The sequence below is a fragment of the Mustela lutreola genome, chromosome 18, assembly GCF_030435805.1.
Source record: "Mustela lutreola isolate mMusLut2 chromosome 18, mMusLut2.pri, whole genome shotgun sequence".
Lineage (NCBI taxonomy): Eukaryota > Metazoa > Chordata > Mammalia > Carnivora > Mustelidae > Mustela > Mustela lutreola.
Genome location: NC_081307.1, coordinates 19,224,335 through 19,241,201, shown reverse-complemented (window position 1 = coordinate 19,241,201; position 16,867 = coordinate 19,224,335). Strand labels below are relative to the sequence as shown.

The 16,867-nt window shown below is 40.4% G+C and overlaps 1 protein-coding gene across 1 annotated transcript in view; it reads right to left on the bottom strand.

Annotated features, from left to right (window-relative positions):
- MTMR7 (myotubularin related protein 7) overlaps positions 1-16,867 on the bottom strand; it is a 102,322-nt gene that overhangs the window by 53,764 nt on the left and 31,691 nt on the right. The window contains exons 2-3 of the mRNA XM_059156032.1: positions 7,464-7,586; positions 6,018-6,180 (exon numbers count right to left, since the gene is read on the bottom strand). Of these exons, the coding sequence (XP_059012015.1) occupies positions 6,018-6,180; positions 7,464-7,586 (286 nt within the window). The remainder of the gene's footprint in view (positions 1-6,017; positions 6,181-7,463; positions 7,587-16,867) is intronic.

Here is a 16,867-nt window from a genome sequence, read left to right as displayed (position 1 = left end):
CCATGTGCAGCCATATTGGATAGCGCAGGCCACCATATTGGATAGTGCAGGCCACCATATTGGATAGCGCAGGCCACCATATTGGATAGTGCAGGCCACCATATTGGATAGTGCAGATCCGAGCACCTCCGGTAAAGATAAATCATGGCTGATACTCACTAAACCCTTATTTCTTTGCAGATTCTGTTCTTAATAAATATATTAACCCATGATGGCCCTCATTTTACAGATGAGAAATCCGAGGCAAAGAGAGCTTAAGGAATATCGCCAGGGCCACACAGCTAGTAAGTGGGGATCTGGATTTAAATTAGGCAATGTGGCTATAAAGCTCATCCCCTTAGTCACACACAATACCCCTCGAAGGCACGCCCTTCTCCTTCTCCCCAGATGGACCACTTTTGTGTCTATTCTTTCCTTACTCCACTGCCTGAATCATCTTCTTTTTCTCCAACAGATTTCTTTCTCCTCAATTTTCTTAGGTTCCCCCCATTTATTCCTTAATCTGTTGATGACATTCAGATGTGGCTCCTTTAATGGCTCTTCCATACGTGTCTGGAGGCCCAATAAGGGATCTCACCACCAGCAAAAGGCCACAGTAACACACTGGCAGCCTGAGATCTGAAGTCAGTTTCAGGCTGGTTGTAATTACCACGGAAACGACTCTTCACCAAGGAAGAAGAAAGGTAACGGTCATATTTTAAGGACCAGACTTTTGCATTAGACATGTACTTTTTCTTATAGAAAAAAAAAAACCATAAGTAAGTTCATCAGTTAGATAAACGATGTTCTATTTCAGTTTCTCCTGATATATTTCTAAACGCCAAGCTTTAGAACATGGATGATTTTAACCAATAAGAAAGCACATATCCCCAGGTGTCTCTACATGCAAACGTGGACTAGATGTTGTCAGTAGGAACTGACTTTCGTAATCTTAGCTACTGGAGCAGGGAGCCTATGAAACTGAGGTCCTGTTCTGGGAACCATCAGCTGGACACTGACACATCTTTTCCATTTCTCAGGACCATTTCATGACTCAGGCCTCTGATATCACAATGTTAACCACAAATGCAATTTGTTCAAGAGGCCAAAAGAATCTCTTGAGAAAGCCTCAGTTCCCTCAGTGAAAGAAGAGCTTATGAATACGGGGTTAATAATGGATGTGAAGTTCCCTTTGTCAAAGAGTTACAACTACATTTAAAGATAGAAGGAGAAAACCATTCTAGGGCTACATGTAGTTTTCTGTGTATGGGCTCATGCCTGCTGTCATTGGGAGGAGGCAAACACTTGGAACAGAAATTAAAGATTTCTAGTAGACATTAAGATCATTCTCGAACTGGGAGGCATTAGGATTGGTTGCCACTAAAACTGTGAAATGTTTTCTTTGGGTTATTTTTAAGCAAAAGAGTGATCAACCATGGTCCTGGTCCAATTTAAGTAAAATTCTACACAAGGGGAAAGAAACCCACACTTTTGTCAGCCAAAATTCAGTCTATTTGGTCTTATTACTGTAGGCGAACTTCTTACCCAAAAGCCAGCCTTCAGTAGACAACTGTCTACTCTGAGAAATTGAAAAGTACCATTAACACAGATGTAAATTTTACCGAGTTTTCCCGTTCACAATGTTCTGTTCCCCTCACCTGCATCTCCTGAAAAATACGTAGCAGAATTCTTAGTAATCAGCAAGAGGATGAGTTAAAAACAACACCAGAAGTAGGGCTAGAGAAATCTCTAGTCATTACAGAATCTGAACTGAGAGAACACGCCTGCTTCAGAAAGGTCAGATCCCGGATTCCTCACCCTCATCCCTTAAGACAGACATGTGAAATACTCCACTGGCTTCTCACTCCATGGAGTCTGGGCCATCGCACCCAACATCAAATGTCTTTTGCTCTTAGTGAGGGCGGGGTTCAACAGGAGGTGCACAGAAGGCATCTCCCCCAAAGCTGTTCCCATAAGAAGCAAATACCCCACATGCCTTTGCACAGTGGGAGTTAGCTGAATGCACACCTCCAATCTAAAAAAATATTTAGATAAAGTTATACAGAAATCATTCTAGTATTTACTTTATTTACCTTACTTAAACCTTACAATTGCTAAGCAAAGGCAGACCTGAAGGTTTTTCTATCCAGAAAGAAGTAGAACACTTTCTAAAATACTGCTTGAAATTAAGAAAGGGTAGCATTTGGGGGACATTTCTAGGCAAGTCAAATCAGTGTTTCAGACCTCAGGAGACAGCTTGAGAGATGCATGTGTTGACTGACTTGGTGTTCCTTGAGCACTTCCATGCATCTGGACTTATTAACACAGGGAAGCCCTTGGCCCTGTGATGGGTTCCCTGCCTATTGCTCTCATCAATGCCTCACTCCTGGGCAATCCCACTTCTTACTCCCTAGGGAAGATTTCCACCATCAAGTGGCAATTTTCAAGTAGGAATCACCCAGCTTCCAAATGGCCTGGTCTCTGCACTGCACCCGCGCTCCTTCTCTCTCATTAAAAAGGAAAGGGTGTTCACTTCACCAGATAAGGCAGCTGTGGGTAAGACAAAGCAATTACAGAAAAAAAGGAAAAACAACCCGGTTTGTTTCCCAGGTATCAGGCTAAATGGTTATGAAAACAGAATATTTTGGAAAAAAAAATGGGGGGGGGATTACCATGGAAGAATCATGGGGAGGACTAATTGGGAGAAACAAAAAGTAACTTAATATTATGATTTTAAAAATACTTTAAAAATAAAAAGGAAACTTGCAATGACCCATGTAAAACCTGAATACTACAGTTACATTACTGATTGCTTTCCTTTTGTAAAAAAAAAAAAAAAAAAAAAAAAAAAATTTGACATTGAAATTGAAAAGAAAGAACAAACACAAATGAGCCTTTGCAAAATGTGGAGGTGGGTCTGGGAAGGGAAAAGTTCCTGGCAGTCAGCAGGGGGAAACACATATGTGGGGTTTATTAGAACCAAAAGTAACAACTGAAAACTCAGCTGCTCCCAACCTTCTCCTTAAGTTAGACAACCTAAAATAAATGGAGCTGAAAACCCGTGAAACAGGAGTGAGAAGACAATACGCCTATCACTGGACTTTGCAGATTTAGAATAAAAATAAGGAGATGTCTGCTGTCTATTTTCAACAAGTAAGTGTTTGAATGAAACACCAGGGATGTGGAAGGCTAACCGTCAGCGGGAAAGGACTTCTGGCCTCAGATTAGTGTCATCAGCAAAAAACAAATTTCCACTGCAGACATTGCATAAGCAGCCAAGACTTAGACAAGGATGTCAAAAGTGAAATTAAGCCCCCCCTCCAAAAAAAAAAAAAAAAAAAGTGAAATTGACCAAACGAGGTGATGTCAATCATTAAGATTTTTAAAAATTATAATATTTGTGCAAAAGAACTGGGGACTAAGAAGAAATGGGCAGGGGGGGAACTATCATTTAGAAAAAAATGGGAAAATAAATAAAGATGGTTTTAATGTTAAAGGGCCCACGAACACCACAGAGGGGAAGATAATTGATAGAAAAATAAACAGCAGAAAGCAAATCAGAGGGAGGAGAATGCACATGGGAAAATGGAAGCTCTCTGAGAAACAAGGGTCTTTTCATCAGAAAAATGTCTATCGTAATAAATACACTGGATCTATTTCTCATTGGGGCCAAAGCTTTACTTTAACCTAAATTATTCTTTCTTAAGAATTAAAGAGCTTACTGAATTTGGTTACTTTAATTCTTCATGCTTAACAATTTGAATTCACACAAAAGACTAACCAATAAAATCTCACTAAATGTTTTAGTAGTTTGATGTACCTTATCCCCCAAATCCCCAAAATCCTAATTCAGTGAAGAGAGAATCTCAAGAGTTTTGAAAATCTCCTTTACAGGACTTGACTTAAATGGACTCCCAGGCATTTCTTCTTTTGTAAGGGGGGGAAAAAAACCACAACATATATATATATGTGTATGTGTGTGTGTGTATATATATATATATATATGGAGAAAGAGAGAAAGAGAGTCCTCTATAGGACCTTGCAATTTAGGCATGTCCATAAGGGTAGCTGAAAAATAGGTGGTTTGTGTTGGTGACTAACCAGAACAACTAGAGAGCTATATCATGATACTAGAATTCAAAGGTTACCACACACACACACACACACACACACGCCCCTTACTCTGATAGACCTGGGGGGGATGCATTTTGTAAAAGATCTACAGATGGCTCTGATAAGCCACCCCTACTCCCAGCTGGGACCCCCTCCACCTTTCCCTACCTCTATCCAGATTCAAAAGTCTGCTTCCAGGTTGTAGGCTGTAATGGGTCCTCATTTGAGCACTGCCTCTAACATTAAACTATGAAACTGTCTGGGTTCCATTTCACCTTCCCACACTCATTAAAGTACTGTGTTTTATGTAAACTGGCATTTCCAATTCCAGTGTTTCAAGATGCTTGTGGCTTTTTTTTTTTTTAAGGTTTTATTTATTTATTTGACAGAGAAAGACACAGCAAGAGAAGGAACACGAGCAAGGGGAGTGGGAGAGGGGGAAGCGGGCGCCCCACTGAGCAGGGAGCCCGATGCAGGGCTCAATCCCAGGACCCTGGGTCATGACCTGAGCGGAAGGCAGCTGCTTAATGACTGAGCCACCGAGGCGCCCAAGATGCTGGTGGCTTTCTAAAAACCTTCTGAAGTAATAGGTTTAATTCAATGAACTACTGTGATCTCTGGCTATGTCTAATACCTACCTCGCCAATGTCACCTTTAAGAAAAAGTGTCTGTTTTACAAAGTGAGAACAGAGATTTTCCTCCCCCAGGGCCCTTGCCATGAGGGTCCCGGCACTCAATGCCCACACCGGCCATAGGCCTCCCAGTCCCCGGGATCGGCCCTTCCAGCCACTCAGCTCTTTCCCAGTTCTCTGGGCTAGTCCTAAATCCTATTAATCCGGTCAGAGCACATTCATTATCCCGTCCAGCCATTAATCAGTGACACAGAAACTGCTGGCACACAGCTCTCCTCACATTCCCCACTGCACGCAACCTCACATACATCTTCCCAGAACTTCTGTTCCAATTATAGTGCACCCTCTAAAAAGTTCAACTGCTTTTCTGGCTAACTCTACGCGATTCTCTGCAACACACGGAGATGAAAAAGCCTCCAGCAGCTGCTTTGGTTGGGGGAGCAATGTCAAGTCGAAAGGATCTGATTTAGACAGCTCCCTGGCATCATTTTCAAGAAACAACTTGAGTTCTTCGCTATCTGATGATGACCCAGCCACACCGTAAGAAATGGGGGACCCAGCCACGCCCCTGGCAGAGGTTACCCTCAAACTTCTTGTCCTGAATCAAAAAGCATTTAGTCCAGGAAATATAAAGCTATATTCCATTTCCCTTGTCAGCGATTTTGCTGTAATACTACCATGGAGATTACTCTTCTATAAAAGATTTATTTTTACTGAATTCTCCCCAGAAACTCAGGCGTCTGTTTCTTTTAAGCCAAAGGACACCACAACCGATACAAGCCACACAGACAATAAACACTTTTCTAGAAGTGACAGGAAGCCATACATCAGAAGCCCCAAGCCGAGGGCTAGCACAGGGGAGTAACTGACAGCATCTATTTTTCAAATCAACCAAACATTCTTCCCATGAGCAGAGAGCCTGATGTGGGGCTCGATCTCAGGACCCTGAGATCATGACCTGAGCTGAAGGCAGAGGCTTTAACCCACTGAGCCACCCAGGTGCCCCAGGAAGGGCATAATAATAATATGATTTCACTCCAAAAGGAAAAGCTATAAAACTTCCTACCCAAGGTAAAGTGAATACTTAAGAATAATGAAAGAGGTTCATACGGTTAACAACTCAGCGAGAGCCCCTTAAAAGCAATGAATCATTCAGAATTCTTGACCCCATTGGAGGACTGGCGTAACATATTATTGCTAAAACACCATAATTCTTCAACTATGCAGATTTCTTGAACACGGCTTGTGAACCTAAAGGTGTGACATAAGAAACGCTGAGCTCTTCTGCCCTACCTGGCCTTGCAAGGCGTATCAGAGAGATGTACACATCGTGGCAGTCTCGCTCCTGTGGGATGATGAGTTGTAACAGCTGGAAATTCTTGCAGCGAATAAGCAGAGGACATCCAGTAGCGGTTGTGGCCTGTTTTTCAATGGTGGAAATCTGACTGTGAAGAATCTGCAACCAAAAGTCATGTGGAGACGCTAAGCCCTGACAACAGATATAAACGAGATAAGCACAACCCAGATCGCAGAAGCAACACGGACAAGAAACACTCCTCCATCTCTAGCTAGCTCAGCACCTGCACTCAGATGACAAGAACCAATTGTTCGGGGAAAGAAACCATCTAATTCGGTCATTTTATTTTTCATTACCAAGCTTTCTGGTATCCAGAGCACATAATGTTGTACAAGTCCAGGTAAGGGAACATTTTGGTAGTCAAATGGTGAATGAACTTCATAGCTAAAATTAAATAAGGTCATGAGAAGTTAGTAAAATAAACCTCGCAATCAACAAAAGTTAGAGATGGCTCCGCTGGGAGATGCCACCATGCTCCTTAATTCCACATGGGATGCTCAAGTTCAATAGCAACTTGCAATTGCTATTTTCTAAGCTGCTGGTAATCAGGCAGACTGGAGAAGATATTTATGTTAAAGAAAATCAAGCTGAAGTGCATCTCCCTCATGCTTCGGTGCCGGGGTGGGGGGGTTGGGGGGTCTCTGCTCAGTCAATGGGAGCATTTGTTATCTTCTGTTACTATGGTTATGGTTGCCACACATGGTTACATCAGTTTCAGGTGCACAATATAGTGACTCATCAACTCTATACATTATGCTGTAGTCACCATCTGGCACCAGTCCTCTCCACCCAGTAATGCCTGCCACCTTCTGCTGAAATGTAACAATCTCTACAGAATATAGAAAAGGGAAAAATCTACAATTCAGGGATTCTGGTTCTAGTCAGAGTGTCCCAGTTGGGTGGCTATGGAAAATAAGACATAGCCAGTGGTCTCATTACTAAGCAGCAGAAATATCTGACAAAGGGACTCTTCCCTAACTTTTCTTTCCTTCATTTGCAAATTATTGGAAAAGTGAAGAAAACATAATAAAATAACTAAATGGTCGGCATTATTGGATCCTACAAATACAATGTATTGCAGATAAGGCACGACCGAAGGGCTGTATCTGGCACTGATGTTCTCGAATCTCTACTTGACAGCTGTGACACGAAACACTCACATCTCTGGCTATTTCTGGGCCTGTCTTTGATGATGTTTAAATAATGAGTGTTTAAAATGAATAAGTAGATCAAGTGGATTTGACTCTGCAAAAAAAGACAAAGCTGACCTTCCAAAAATAGTCCCCTAACATCCAAATACCGAAAGCCCACCCACAGGGACAAAACTCATTACTTAAAACAACAGAAAACACATAAAAAGGCCAAGTATAAAGAATGCATACCCATGTTTCTTTTCTTGTGTCAGGTGCATTTTCCACAAATATGACGTGAGTAGCCGTCAAATACAAAGTTCCCAGGGCTGCTTTTTTAGAAGATATTCGATCTACCAAGCGGACATTTTCGACCTAGAGAAATCAGATTGACAGTTATCATAAAGCAAAAGGCTATTTGTAAAAATAAATAGTAAGTAGATAATCTTAGATTTAATCCAAAATAAATAAAATTTTGAGGGCTCTTCCAATAATAAAACCCAAACTCATCCTCTTAATTAGATCTTAGTATGATTCTGTAGATCAAAATACAAAAATTCACCAGTTACTTAAAATATAATTTTAAATGTACCACAAAAGTTATATAGACCTATTCTTAAATACCCTCTTTGTATTTTAAATAAGTCAACATTTTCATATCATTATAACTATATAATTCTAATTTAAAGCAGGAAGTGCATGTATCAAAGTTCTGAGTTTTAACAATAACTATCTATAAATTATGTCTATTAAAAGGACTATAACGTATTTCTCTATGTATTGCTTGGTAGTAGAAACAGCCTCAAGACAGTTTGCTTCCATATAAACTAGTAGGAAATATAGGAGAGCAAAAACTATCAGGGAAATGTTCTATGTGTTTACAAAGAAAACCTACCAAATTAAGATGTTCACATTCATTTATAATAAAAACCCCCTAATAAGTAGAATTTTCACCACTGACCTTGATTGGGATGGTTAAGAGAGATCTCTGGAACAATTTTCATCAAGCATACATCTCTTATAAGCAGAGCAGTTTCAAGGATATGTGCATTTGGATCATTCCAATATAAAATAGAGTGGAAATTCTAAGACAATCTCTACAGGGCAAATGGAAACGGAGGGAACTATGACTCTTAACAAGGCAGGGCCATGACAACTACCAGATGAGCAGTCCTGTCACAATGGCAGGCTTGGCATTGCTACTTACTACAGTAGAGGATCAATCATCTACAGACAAACATTGGCTCAACACCCACCCAAGTCAGGATGCCTACTTGCTTCCATGAGGAAGCTTCAGGGACTAGTGAATCCCATTTGCTCCAATCTTCAGTCTAATATGGAAGCTGTGACCCTGATGTATTCGGAAGGCACAAGGCTTCCCCCACCCACCCCCCACTCCCCCACCCCCACTCCAGGAGGACCTCAGGGAATAGCAGACCTAATGAGCAGCCCTCAGGACACTAGGGTCAAACAGCACTCAAGACATTCAATTGCTTCAATCTTCTCTGAGCCTTAGAACCAAAGCAGCCCTCTGAGAAGAGCACCGGAGGGGCCCATCCCACTTCTGCCCAATTTTCAGGGATCTGATGAAGTTAAAAAAAAAAAAAAATTCAGTATTTAAAATATGGTTTTATTCATACAATTTAGCCTGAAGTGGTTGCGTAATTCCTGACGCCCTGTGAATGTCTACGCAAAAGATGCTCATTTAACAGGAGGGTCTTAACCTACCAGCTCATAGTTTTTAAAAAGTATTTTTTAGGTTACTAATATGTTCCTTCCATATTATTATTCATCATCGCATTTCTTGTAAATGGTCTTCATGTCACTGATTCACTTTCCTACTAGGTGATCATCATTTCTTATGTAGTCACAAGAATTGTTTCTATTAGTAAGGAGAAGAGCCTACAGCTAAATTTTTATTTGTGTGTTTTATAACTTCCTCTTGACCAAACTCTTTCACTGCCTCTACTAAGTTTTTAAGTGACGTGTCTTGGATGCTCTGAGAAGATAGGAATATTTTCTATAATATTCTCTTTCTTCTTTTCCAGTATTCATATACCTTTTCCTTTCCTTGTTTACTGGCAGATTAAAGAGCAGCAGCAACAGGACTCATTCATGTTTTCATCTGTTTCTCTTTTTAATAACATATTTTTAAAATATCCACCCCATTAGAGTGTGCCACTCTGTGGTTTTTAGCATATTCATAGCATTGTGCTTACTGTTCTCACGCATTCATCACCACGATCAATTTTGAAACATTTTGTTTGCCCCACAAAGAAACCTTGTACCCATTAGCATTCACTCTTCACTTCTTCCCCAACCACCTCAGCACTAGGCAACCAATGGATTTGCTTATTCTGGACTGGGTTCCTTCACTCAGCATCATGTTTTCAACCCATGTCTCAATCCAAGTTGATCCAATGCACTTCATTGCCTTGTATTGCCAAGTAATACCCCACTATAAAATTACAGATTTATCACATTTTATGTATCCATATGTCAATGGATGGATGTTCAGACTGTTTCTACTTTCTGGCTATTAGGAATAATGCTGCTATGGTTATTCTTGCACCAATTGTTGTGAGGACATTGATTTTCATTTCTCTTGGGTATACACATATGTACACACACACATCCAGATGGAAATGCTATGTCATACACTAACTCTGTTTAACATTGTGAGGAACTTCCACATTATTTTCCAAAGTGGTTGTACCATTTTACAATCTTACTACCAATGTATGAAATTCCAATTTTTCCATGTCTTTTAAAGTTTATTTTTTAAAAATATTTTATTTATTTATTTAAGAGAGAGAGAGAGAATAGGAGAGAGAGAGCATGAGAGGAGAGGGGTCAATGGGAGAAGCAGACTCCCCGCTGAGCAGGGAGCTCAATGTGGGAATCCAGGATTCCAGGATCACGACCCGAGCCGAAGGCAGTCTCCAAACCAACTGAGCCACCCAGGCACCCATCCACATCTTTGACAACACTTTCTATAATCTCTCTTTCTGATTACAGCCATCCTAGTAGGTGTAAGAGAGTATCTCACTGTACTCTTGATTTGCATTTCCCCAATGATTAATGATGTTGAGCATCTTTTCATGTGTACCTCTATTTTTAATGGGAACACTTCAATATTTCACCATTGAGTTTGATGTTGATACTTTTTGTAATCACATTGTTGAAGTGACCTATTCTTCATTCACTAAGAATTTTTTTTTTAAGATTTGATTTATTTATTTATTTATTTATTTATTTATCAGAGAGAGAGAGAGAGCACATGCCCACAAGCAGGCAGAGTGGCAGGCAGAGGCAGAGAGAGAAGCAGGCACCCCGTCAAGCAAGGAGCCTGATGTAGGACTCGATCCCAGGACCTAGGATCATGACCTGAGCCAAAGGCAGCGGCTTAACCCACTTAGCCACTCAGGCACCCCAAGAATTTTGATTTTTAAAAATCAAGAATGAACACTGTGCTTTAAAAAATATGTATTTGGGTGATTATTTGCTTTTTATTTTAGTCCTATATTATAATAGCAATAGAGTTCTTAATCTTTAAACAAGTCTTGTATTCTCAGGATTGGTGTTTTAATATTTCTTATATTTTACCTGTTATAACTGTTCTATTTTCTGTTTTGTTTTTGCATCTATGCTTTTAAGAGAGACTGACATGTACCAGACTGTCTGTTCTACTTTTATCAGGCTCATTCATCATGATTATGATGACATTCATTAATTGGGAAGATTTCATCATACACATAATTTTTGAAACAAATATAGATACTTCTTAATACAGAATTAATTCTTTAATAATTCATTCCATTTCTGATGTAGTTTTGTATCTACTCAATGTTACCATTTTTTTAAGTGATCTTTACACTCAACATGGGGCTTGAACTCACAACTCCAAATTCAAGAGTCACATGCTTCATGGACTGAGCCAGCCAGCTTCCCTTCAATATTACTATTCTTTTTACTAAATCTCATTTTGACGTGTATTTTCTTTACAAATTATCTTCTAATGGATGGTTTTCAAATTCTTAGACACTTTTAATTCTTATCTGTGGATGACTCCCACCCTCTTCATTCTTTCTCTCATTCCCAAATTGTGAAATACATTTTTACTTTATTGTGATTACATAGGCAAAGAGTTTTCTTCAAAGGAACAAGTCCTGGATCTACAGATTTAGGATTTTTTTCTCTTTTCTAATTGTTTAATTTCTGCTCCTTTGTTAGTAATATTTCAGCTTTCCTTGATATGGCTTTTCTTTTTCTTTGTTCATTTCTGAACTCTCAGGTTTGAGTCAGTCCACTCATTGTCATTCTTTTTGTTTAATAACAAGTTTTAAAGACCAATCATTTTCCTCCAAGTATATCTTTGGCTGCACCTTATTAGTTATATTTGCAGTATTCTTGCTCCTCTTGCTTTCTAGAAGAATCTATAATTGCATTTTTTATTGCTTCTTTGACCCAGGAGTATTTAAGGAGAATATTTTTCAATTCCCACATGATCATATCATTTTATTTAACTTTTGTCATTAAATGTTCTATTCTGAACTAACACGAGAAAGGTCTTATGGAAGAGAGTTGTGGGAGAAGAAAAGCAAGAGGATATATTATTTTTGGAACATTTCTATGGGAAAATACTTATTTGCATGCTAAGATATAACTACTTAAATTAAGTGGAGGTTCAGGGGTGATACAGTCATTAGTAGTATCTAAAAATGGACTGTAGATGATTTTCCCTGCCCTTGGGACTAAGGAGACAAAACTTTATTGGGATATTCAGATTGAACAAAAGGTAATTTTTGAGGCAAAAAAAAAAATTAGTATGGCTTATTCTCTCCATCGAAGTGAAGGAAAACTATACAACTCAGATTATTTTTAGAAAGTCTCAGTGAAACAGAACGAGTTTTGCAGATGGTGGTAGATTAGAATACTTAATGAGATTTTTTTCCATGTCTTTTTGTTAACTTTGGCTGCTGTTGCAGGAAAATTGCATTTCAAAATTTGGCAATAGTTTTTATAGGTCCTATTGCTGTTAAAAGTAATTCTGAAATAGAGGGAGAAAAAAAAATTAACAAACAAACAAACAAACAAACAAGGGAAACAGAGGAGCATAATTTCCCAGTGATCTGTAATGACAACTTAATGAATAATAAAAATTAAAATTTAATTGTCGGAGAATTCTGTGGTGATAGGGAGCACTGCTCAGGGGCCACCCCATGGTTCCCGCAAAGATAGCCAGAACATTCATGACTAGGACTCTAGAATCAGTCAACTGCACATAAAATGAAACAAATCTCAAGAGTTTGGGCACCATCTTTACAACCCACTGGTTCAATAGCTCTGCCTCATTGTTCCGCTAACTTAATTCTATCTTATTTAGACATACAGTTAAGCTATATGGTAATAAAGCCTAATTCATGCATGAAGAGACAGGACTCAGGAAACTACCAGCTTCTCTAGACAACATTATTATGATTCATTTGTGCGTTCCCAGGAACACCATGCTTAAGACACGCTAGGTATTTGCGAATAGCAGTTCATTTACGCAAAACATTTTACAGCATATCACTAATTCTTGGGTGTCTCCTTTTCACATTCCGACTCTTCTGAAAATGGAATTTGTCTTACAGTTAACACATAAGGAGCTGTTACGTCATGTAACTGGCAGTGCTCTGTCTTTCTCAGCAAGATATAAGATCTTGGTGCATCTCACCGTCACTGATGTCCTAGATGTGCTGTAATGCAGTTAAATTTGTAGCCAGTGGCACATAAATTATATTTGAAACCATGAGATCCAAAGAGGTTACCCAGGGAGAGCATGTAGAGTGAGAAGAAATCTGAGGAAATCTGACCTTTACAGATCTGACAGAAGAAGAGGAATCAGAAAAGCAAACTGGAAAGGAATCTAGCTGGAGGAGAAAAGTCAGGGGAGTATGCTGTCCAGGAACCATGTGCAGAGGGAGTGGCTGAGAGAATGGAAGGGTCCATCCCCAACGCTGCTGAGAGATCACATAAAGCAATAACTGTAAACTGTGCCCACTGGATTAGTGACATGGAAGATGCTGGTGACCTTAGTAGGAGCAGTCCTGGGAGCCCAGGGATCAGGAGCCTGAACACAGTTGGAGGAGGCATGAGCTCCACAGAAGTTAAGAAAGCAAAGACTCTTCTCTTTGTAGAAGTTATGGGTGGAACTGGGCAGAAGCCAGAGTGGGAGAGCCTGACCATTGAAACTCCATCCTGGAGCAGCGGAAGACCAAAGAATAAGAGGAGCCTTCCAGAAGCAACTGGCATGTCAAGACATGTTAAAGAAAGAATCCTATTATGCTGCCAACGAGGGGGCATCTGGAGCTATGATACTCACAGAAAATACAACTCCAGTTAGGAGGAGCTCATGAGAAATACATTTTAAAGGATCAGAAAAAGGAGATGAGGTTTGCTGGACAAGGTTTTATTTCTCCTGCTAATACCAAAGTCTTCCCCAATCGTATAAATCTGTTTCCCCTGGCCTTAAAAACTGGTCTTTTTTTTTTTTTTTAAATTTAAATATGTACTTATTTACATAATGTTTAAAGTTTCAGAAATGTAGAAGGAAAGAAAGAAAATTACCCTTAGTTCCACGATCCAAACATAAGCTCTTTGAATTTCTTAGCATATTTTAGATAAGATTTATGTTTAACCATTATTTGATTAGGTAGTAAAGTGTCAGAAGAAATAATTCCAAGGGTGGGCTGGAAAAGTCTTTTGCTTTACTGAGCCTTGCCTCTGCCCCCAATTTTTAGGACAGTTGCTGTACACCATGATGTCCTGATGGGTTGGATGAGGACAGCATAGCTCGGTAAGGGGTACTTTTTACTTCTCCACAGCTGGGTCATGGAATACAGACACATGCGTGGACAGTGAGACAATCTCCGACCTGACTACCTCAGTGGAAGGAAAAAATTATGCCAGAGAGGATTGTGGAAATGCAAACTTCCATGGGAATTGGCAGGAATTCCAGGGAGAGTTTTGGATTTCCAAAGGGAAAAGAAAGGGAGTGTTCAAAATAGCCTTCCCGATAGTTCATAGATCAGGCCAATCTCAGCTGTCATTTGGTTTATGTCAAAATTACCAAAGTAATAATAATAAAAACAATAACAAATATTTTTAGAGTACTTACTCTATGCCATGAACTGTGCGGTCACTTTGCGTAAGTGACCCCAGTTACTCTCCACGATAACCCCATGAGTTAAGTCTTTACAGAATCTCCAGTTCACCGTTACTGGGGACCAGCTTCCCCAGCCCATTCAGCAGCGTGCAGCGAGGCTCAGACTGGAGCTATGGTCTGCCTAACTCAGAGCCCAAGTTCACCATACGCTGAGGCTGTGGGCACCACTGAGTGCCTCTAAGGTCATTTTAGTCCTGTTCTTCAAAATCAATGCATGTAGGATAATCGATAAACAATTACCTTAACCAGTTTTTTACATGAAAGTTAGCATTTGAAAATTGAATGGTGTCACACAAAATCATAGTATAAAACCATATTCACAGGGGCGCCTGGATGGCTCAGTGGGTTAAGCTGCTGCCTTCAGCGCAGGTCATGATCTTAGGGTCCTGGGATCGAGCCCCGCATTGGGCTCTCTGCTCAGCAAAGAGCCTGCTTCCTCCTCTCTCTCTCTCTGCCTGCCTCTCTGCCTACTTGTGATTGCTCTCTGTCAAATAAATAAATAAAATCTTAAAAAAAAAAAAACCATATTCACAAACCACAATCAGCATATTCTTTGAGATTGACCCAAAGACAGAAAACTTGAGCGTGGAACGCAAGAGCCCGAACACTGGTGGGAAGGAGACGTTCAGGGTTCTCAGAACTAACAATAGGGTTCTCAGACCACCAAATACCCAGTTCCATTCGACAAAATGCCTATGCAGAGCACCGTGTGAGGTCCAAAGAAGAACAAAAGGGTGAATAAGAGTGAACTCTGTCTAGCCCAAGAGTCTTACAGACTCAATGGGAGAGTCTCTGCCCCAGTTTAAGGGCCTCTTCATTCCTATCCCTGCTCTGCTGGCTTTAGATTGAGGCCAAAAAAAAAAAAAAAAAGGTTTCATCAGCTTTTCTAGGCCAAGGCTGAAAAGCTTCAGTGAAAACCCTGGGTGCTGCCACATCACTGCCAGGTCTGAAACAGGACACCCAGCTACAGAACACAAGCCCTGCTCCGTCCTTCTCTCGCTGCCTGGGAATCAGGGGGTCCTTGGAAATCAATGAGACACAGAGCCTCTCTTCGGCAACTCTCCATCACAGCACCTTCTAATTTCAGTCTTAATAGAATATGAACTTTGCTTGACCTTCTACCCCTATTCTAGGTCGAATATGGGATTGAGGAACATTCTGGATTCCAGAATCATACCAGACTCTCTACAAAGGTAAAGCTGCTCGGCAGGACAGCAGTCCACAGTGCGGGGTAGGATCACCTTCTACAGAAAAAGAAGAAAGGCAAACATCACTAGCCACCAGCTTTGCTTGGACCAAAGACCAAGTCCTCAATACCATATAAATGAGGCTGAAGGTCACTGCCAATCATCTGGGGGAAGCGATCCAGAGGTTGCTGAACAGGGAGAAATCAAAATGCCTGCAGTAGCCAAAACCTAGGACAAGTTTATGTTCTAATCTAAGAAAAGCAGCTAGATAAATAGTTTGTCATGCTAAATTTGGTATCATGACATTTTCTAGTTCTACCAACATGAAAAGTAAAGTATTTTTGAGTCAGGAGGCCCAGGCTCTGGTGCCGGTTCTGGTTTTGGAACTGAACTGTGGGGCCCTGAGAAGTTTACTCACCGTCTCTGGGTTCCCACTTCTACAAAGGACCCAAAGGATATTTAGTATCTTTCTCTGTGCTACCAGATTGCGGTTAGAACTTACTGGTCCTTCACAGAAAGGCCAGAAAGAACGCGCAACAGTAACTGTGAAAATATCAACCTTAATGACTCCATATTCAGTTCTCCAGAAATTCAGTCACTCGATACCATGGTTGGCCAACAGAACTCTTGGGGTCTCCTAAGGAAGGGAAGCACCAGAGTCTGCATCAGCATCCAGCACTCAGGGGCCCAAAGGAAAGAGATGAACAGGACAAGCCCGACCGAGCACCCTGACCACCAGCGGGGGGAGAAGCCGCCTGAGCCAAGACTGGCTCTTTCCCAGTCTCCAGGCTCCCTTGCCCTTTGCCCTTTCTGGAGACTGAGAACCTGGCTTGCTGTGAATCCTGGAGGACTTGGTAAGACTTCCTGGGTTATTTCTACCTCTGATAGTTAAGTATCATTTGGCTTTCAGTCTGAATTTATAAAGTTTCTTGCTGTAGTGTTTTAAAGAAAGAACTCTGGTTGCCTTTCTTTAACAGATGATACCAGATTGCATCTTGGTTAAAGTATTATATTTGATCTAAGTGCTCATAAAATTCTTTAAGATAAAATGAAAGAAAACATCCTATATAATGTATCTGTATGTCATTTCTGAAAACATAATACTTTAAAATCTATTGATGTAGCCATCCACTTTTCTACAGTCTTTAATGGTGACATTCAGGCCACACAGTGTACTGAAACAATCTGGCTTCTAATCACCCACCCATCACATTCCCACATCCCTGGTCAGAAAGTGGCTAGGTGACAAGGGGGGACTT